A 7,294-nucleotide genomic window follows, 5' to 3' on the forward strand; every position below is an offset into this window, starting at 1 on the left:
AAAAATGGTGATTGGTGGGAGTTAAGACCTTGTTCTTTCAGGCATAATTTCAACAAATTTCAGTTCAGGTCAGCTCTATTCCGTTCAGTTATGTTCAACTTCAGTCAGCTCTGTTCAAGTCATCTATTCATAAAATTAACTCTTACTTCAGATTCATTCATTTCAACTCAGCTCCATTCAATTTTATTCAATTCAGCTCAACTTCATTTAATTCAATTCAGCTCGTTTCAGCCGAAATGAACAAGACTTTTAGTGGGGTTATTTAGGATAAATATCACTTAATTTTACACTAACACTTGTGCAAAAAGGTTTTATACAATCATTATCGTTTGCATTAATATTACAATATATCTTCCTTAATACGGATCTAACACTTGATCAATTTTAAGCTTAAGACGTATATATAACCTCCTTAAATAAAAATTTGTGTAATATTATGCGCGTGCAACCGTTGCATGGAAGAATAGAAGAACACGAATGAATTAATTAGAGTAAAGAAAGACACGAAAATTCCAAGAAGCATACTAAAGAAATGCAATCAATTTTTTTATTAAAAATTGAAAGAATAGGTACGTACGACTTACTAAAACTCGAGTGTATATATATACATATAAACCCTTATTCCATTTCATCAAACTTGTAGCAAACATTCCTCATAATTAAAAAAAAAAAAAAAAAAATGGGATCTCTTAGTGGAATCAAAATCTCTCAAAAACCCAAAGGTTTAGCAAACATCTTAGCTTTAGGAACTGCCAACCCTCCTAATCAAATTTTACAAGAAGATTATCCTGATTTTTGTTTTTGCGTAGCCGACGCTAACGGCGAAAATACTATGCCCGATCTCAAAATCAAGTTTAACCATATATGTATGTTCGTCTTACTCTTATTATTAACTTATTATGCTTTGCAATAAGTTCATTTTTATTATTTTTTTGCTTTCGATATTGATTTGTGATAAGATTATGTTAACTTGTCGTGGTTATAAGTTATGATGGCACAAATGTGACCATTTCTATAATAAAAAATATTCTATAACCATTTACAAATTCTTATTTATCAGATAATGATTATTTTTTTATCATAAAAATGTTATATTTTTCGTTACAACTTACAAATGAGAATTTGCCAATTCGAAAATCTTTGATATTATTTTGACAATGATTTCATAGAGGAATATGAATATGATTATGATTATGAGCAACATAAATGGAAATATCAATCTCACGTGCTTGCTTCACGTGTTATTGAGTTTGGCGGGTACAAAGTTAACGGTTAGAGGAATTCGGTTTTTCTGGTAGAAGTTGTTGAGCAACGGTCTATAAAGCAATTCAGTAGTTATTGTGTATGGTCAATCCTTATATCATACACCCATGTGTATGATGTATGGTACTCTCACTCATGATCTTTACTAATATAGTGGGTAGTTTTTAAAATGTGTACATTTTTTTAAATGGCTTTCTAAAAAAAATACTATTTACAAAAGTTAAAAATTATTATTAATGTTCATAGTTTTTTACTTTTAATAAAGATCACATTTGATATACTTTAATGCTCATTTATGATATATAAATATATATTCACAAAATTAAGGTTCACATGTTGTAACTTGTATCTAGTGAATATGCAATAATATTTCGTGAATGTAAAATTTTACGTTGTGAATATGTAACTATATTTTTGAATATGTGTTATTGTGTGAATATGTATAGTTTTATTAAATGAATATCTACGATTAGCTTCGTGAATACATTTGTTATTCTTATGAATTGATAATTTGTGAATATGTTTGTTAAGTTGAGTGAATATTCTATATTAATTGTGTGAACATGTGAGCTTATTTTGAGAATATGATTTTTAATTTACGTGAATATGTTAATTATGTGATGTGAATATCTCGCTCTTATGAATATGTTACTTACATGATGTGAATAAGTGAGTAAAAATAATATAAACACAAAAATATATATCAAATGTGATCTCTACTTAAAGAGAATTGAAAATTATGAATAATGGTATAATTTTTATCTTTTTCTAATTTATAAAATTAAAAATTTAGAAGTATTAAAAAAAATTAAAAAAATAAATAAAATAAGTGAGAGTACCATGCACCATACACCATACACCTTTGTGCATGGTATAATTTACCGTGTACGGTGTGAGATGGTTTCATTGGGTAAAAAAATAAACATTTATTAGTAATAAATGAACAAACTTTATTTACAAAAATGAACTGTCTAACGGTGTAAGTTATTTTTGGTTTTAAGTGTATCATATATTTGGATCAAATTAGTTCGCGTAAAATTATTTGGGATTTCAGGCCTTTTCGGGTATAGTTTTGGTCATTTCCATTACATTTCATTCGTGTCACGTCATTTCGAATACAGTTAGTCAATAATTACGATTATATTCCTAAATATCACTCAAAAAAATAGTATGCAAATAAAATTGTGATTTCAAATTAGCTATCTCAAGTAATTTCCGACTGAGTCATTATCGAGTGAAGTGGTTTCGGGTCTATTTGGATTCGAGAAATGTTCGGGTCATGCAAGTCGAGCCTAAGTTAGCTTCAAGTCGCAATATTTTTTATCATATGTATAACACTAATAACACAATTCTTCAACAGGTGAAAAAACAACGATCAAAAAGCGATATTTTTACCAAACAGAAGAGTTTTTGAAGAAAAACCCGGAACTAGTGAACTACGACGCCTTTACAATGGACGCACGCCAAGCAATACTTTCAATCGAAATACCTAAATTGGCAAAAGAAGCGGCCTTGAAAGCGATCAAAGAGTGGGGCCAACCCATATCGAAAATCACCCACATTATCTTCTCAACTTTGTCCGGAGCAATCATGCCCGGGTACGACTACCAGCTTGCCAAGTTACTGGGCCTCGGCCCACACGTGCAACGTTTCATGCTTTTCCAGCTCGGGTGCTATTCCGGGGGAACGGCCCTTCGTTTGGCAAAAGACATCGTGGAGAACAACAAACGAGCTCGAGTTTTAGTAGTATGTGCTGATATGACCTTGGCTTTTTTTCGTGGGCCCACCCGAACTGACATTGGTTCGATGATTGGACAAGCCCTATTTGGTGATGGTGCGGGTGCTGCTATTGTTGGTTCGGACCCAGATTGGTATGCGGGTGAGCAGCCCATTTTTGAATTGGTCTCGGCATCACAATCCACTATTCCAGACACTGAAAGGGCTATCGGAGGACAACTTAAACAAGTTGGGGTATCCTTAGTTTTAGCTAAGGATAACCCGAGTCTTATTGCTAATAAGGTCGAAATACCCGTGATTGAAGCCCTTAGTCCACTTGGTATTACTGATTGGAATTCCGTTTTTTGGGTAGTTCACCCTGGTGGGCCTGCCATCCTAGACCAAGTAGAAAAAAAACTCGGGCTTGACACGAATAAGTTCCGCTCCAGTCGACATGTGTTAAGTGAGTTTGGGAATATGTCGAGTGCGACCGTGTTTTTTGTGATGGATGAAACAAGGAAGAGGTCGATCAAGGAAGGAAAGAGTAGTACTGGTGAAGGATTGGAGTATGGTGTCCTTATTGGGTTAGGACCCGGTATAACTATTGAGACCGTTGTGCTTCGCAGTTTCCCCATTGATTCATAATCCTCACTTCGTATCAATAATCTTGGTCGTCAAATAAATACGTAGTACTCCGTATATTTTTATCTGAATCACTAATAGGATTATTCTTTGGAAATAGATTGTTGAATTATTTAATTTTTTACAATAAGACATTGGTCAATTTATATTGTAATATAAATACTTACAATTGAATAAATTATGAAAAAGTCTCAACTACCTTTTTTTTTAGTTTTACCAAAAAAAGTCTTAACCTGAGCTATCTAAAATAAGAAATTATGAAATATAATCTGCGTTGGTGGGAGTAAAAAAACTTGAGTCGAAAGGATGAACATTATTGTACATGGTTTGTTGCTTTATTTTGTATAGACTTGGCAAAATAAACCGAATCTGAAAAATCGACTGAAAATATCTCAATTGATAATCGAACGAACATTCGATATGAGTAATCAATAGTACCTGAAACCCGACTCAATCTGAATCGTACCAAAACCAAACTTAATTCAATAATGACAGAATAATACCCGAATCTGAATATATCTAAACTGATAAGAACTGAACCGATTGACCTGGATTAGAAATATTTATTTTCTCATAAAAACACTTATATTTTACTCCGTAGGTTTTTTTTTCCATTAATTTTTTATCTATTAAGTACATTATTCAAATTGAAAAGTATAAGATACATTATTAAACTAATTTTATTTCTTACCCTTAGCTCAAGAAAACTATGACCTGAAACTCAACAAATTGATATTGACCCGGTCCAAACCGTACTTGACTCGAAATAGCAAAAACCAATTAAAGTTGCTAACCGAAATGAACCCGATCAAAATCAAATTGAATCGACCGAACCTAGGATCAACCCAATTTAAATTGAACCGATTTAACCTGATCCGAAATCGAATTGAACGACCTGTTTAACAGGTCTAATTAATTAAGTTTGTACCATTATTGTCAGCATCCCAACAAAAAAAAAAAAAAAAAAAAAAAAAAAAAAAAAAAAAAAAAACTTGTGTGGATAGTAATCTGAGAATATGGATGGAACATAAAACTTCATACCAACTACTTAAAATTTGCATGGGCAAAGAATGCAGCTCATTTTCGGTGCTGACGGAGTACTATGGATAGTGGACAATAACTAATGTATGATCTTGATGGATGGCAAATTTGCAATTTTGATTTGGTCTTTATAATGACTTTTATACTAACCTTTGATTCAAGATAAACTTAATGATTTCTTTTTTTTTTTGGAGGGAAAAAGTTAATGCTTTCTAATTATGAACAAGTCATATATATTAAAATTGATAATCATTTTGTAACACCTTGTTAGACACAATAGTACTCATTTGACCTATTTTATCATGGGTAATACTAGGGTGCTATGGGGTGGTGCCTATATTGGGTAGCACGGACAATTTTATTATTTAGTGTGTTGTATCTGATACCGTGTCAGACACGCACGATATTACTCTGAAAATATTTTTAAAGTTTGGACGCTTTTTAAACACTCAAAGACAATGTAATTTAAAGACCTTTCATACAATGTAATTTAAAGACCTTTCATGGTAAATCATGTTTATCTTTTACATACATGATTTATGTCTATACATGATGAAATATGAGTTATTTTTATTCTTCCTTTATTTTTTAATTATTTAGCATATACTACCATTCATAATTTGAATTTTTATTTAAATTTAATATAAAATACTTTTTAAAAAAAATTGTACTTTTCAATTATAAAATATATGTTTTTATCAAATTTAAAAATAACGATTCTCGTATTCTACATTTCAGAGAAGGCCGTATCACACTACTATCACTACGTGTCCGTTATGGGCTATACTAAACCCTAGGTAGCACCAAAACGGACACGGACACGCGACACGACATCTCATGAAATTTAGGACACGGGACACGTCATTTAAATTTAATAAAATATATATTTTATAGTTATTTATGTGCGATTTTATTTTCGAAAAAGTATTTGAATATTAAATTTAAATAAGTAAAAGTAAAACTTGACGTTAATTATAACTCATTCTCATTTGCAAAACCAAAAACCAACTTATAATCAATCTATTTCGACCTCTCATTACTAGTTTAAAGAACATTATTTACCGCTAATTCAACTTATTTCCCCACCAAATTCAATCATATAACAATTCACGCCATTTACCTTAAATTCAACTTGATTCCGTTTGAAGGTGTGTCCAAATACCATGGACACGGCTCAAAATACCATGGACACGTGTCGGACACGTGCCCAAATAAAAGATGAAAGTTAGACACGGCTTTACAAGTGTCCGACACGTTTGACGTGTGTCCGACGAATGTCGTGTCCGACATGGGAACGTCGATTAGGAGGAGTGTCCGTGCAACCTAGACTAAACCTAGGTAGCAAATACAACTACAACCTAAAACTACCAAAGGCAAACAAAACTATCCTCTTGCCTTTTTCCAACCTCTCGGCTTTTATTCCTCTTTCTTAGTTCTTTCTTGGTTTTGGACTTTTGGTGCCTAAAAGGATATGAATTTTAACTTGAATTTTAGGATAATAGGAGTACTATATATGTACGTAATCGTACCATGGAGTTTGAAAAATAGCACGTTGAACGGTTGAAGGTTAAGTAAGTCTACTAGCTAATCTAAAACTTAGACTTGCCTTCTATAGTATTTGACTTATTTCTGTTCTTACTATTTTGTTAAACTGAATACAACTTATTGTAACTTGTAAGTCAATAAACTACTCAGAAAATAAGTTATTTATGTAATTTACGATTTCACATTGTAAGCCACCTCACACGTAACACATTTGAATTTAAGGATCAAATTCATTAAGTGGTTATTGTATTTTGACAACAAGGACTAACTATGTCTATAAGGTTTCAGTAATCTGGTTCTTCCTGTCTTAATTTCAGCTACTTTTAGTTCAGCCCAACTCTATTCTGTTCGGCTTAGTTCAGCTTCAGACAGTTCTGTTCAGCTTATCATTTTACAAAATTAACTCTTATTTCAACTCGATTTACTCCAGCTGAGCTCCATTCAGTTTAATTCAATTCAGTTCAACTCCATTCAATTCAATTCAGCTCGTTTTAGCCAAAAGAACAGGGCCTTATAGGGTAAGACGGTTTTACATTATAAGATAATCCCATTATGTAAAAAGGCAAATTATTTATTAGTTTTAAATATATGTTTATTCTACATAAATGGATCATCTCACGGTGTGAGATTGTCGTACACTATAATTTGTGATAAAGTTTTGGGTTGAACACCTACAACTCAGATATTTTTTATTTTTTAATTTTTTTTTTTGGGTAACTACCATTCAAGAGATAAATTGATTAATTCAAAATAAAGTACAATTTACCACGTAAATTGATTGATTTAAAATACCAAGTGGTTTTGCATCAAATGATTTTGTAAATAGATTGAAGGAATAAGTCAATTAGTCCAACAAATACACGGTCATTCTTTACCCTCCATCTATTTCAAAGATGAGTTACAATTACCATTTTATAATTAAAGTTGGCTAATGTGAGGGGGAAGACTTTTTATCTTTTAACTAAATGGTCAGGGGTTCGATTTCTGACTTTTGTGAATAAAAAAACTAAACTTGGGAGATGTCAACCCATTAAATTAATTTCAGTACCTCGAAAGAGAATGTCCCAACTGTCGGTAGGGCATACTC

The 7,294-nt window shown here is 31.9% G+C and overlaps 1 protein-coding gene across 1 annotated transcript; it reads left to right on the forward strand.

Annotated features, from left to right (window-relative positions):
• Positions 1–679: 679 nt before the first annotated feature.
• LOC141628208 (chalcone synthase-like) lies at positions 680–3,624 on the forward strand. The gene is made up of 2 exons (XM_074441382.1): positions 680–866; positions 2,624–3,624. The coding sequence occupies exons 1-2, from the start codon at positions 680–682 to the stop codon at positions 3,622–3,624; spliced, it is 1,188 nt and encodes a 395-aa protein (XP_074297483.1).
• The last annotated feature ends 3,670 nt before the right edge of the window (positions 3,625–7,294 follow it).

The sequence above is a fragment of the Silene latifolia genome, chromosome 2 (assembly GCF_048544455.1).
Source record: "Silene latifolia isolate original U9 population chromosome 2, ASM4854445v1, whole genome shotgun sequence".
Classification (NCBI taxonomy): domain Eukaryota; kingdom Viridiplantae; phylum Streptophyta; class Magnoliopsida; order Caryophyllales; family Caryophyllaceae; genus Silene; species Silene latifolia.

Excerpts from the sequence above, each read along its gene's own strand:
- LOC141628208 (XM_074441382.1), top strand. The coding sequence starts at position 680 with ATGGGATCTCTTAGTGGAATCAAAATCTCTCAAAAACCCAAAGGTTTA. Across the intron at positions 867-2,623 it reads AATCAAGTTTAACCATATAT|GTGAAAAAACAACGATCAAA; the intron begins GTATGTTCGTCT and ends ATTCTTCAACAG.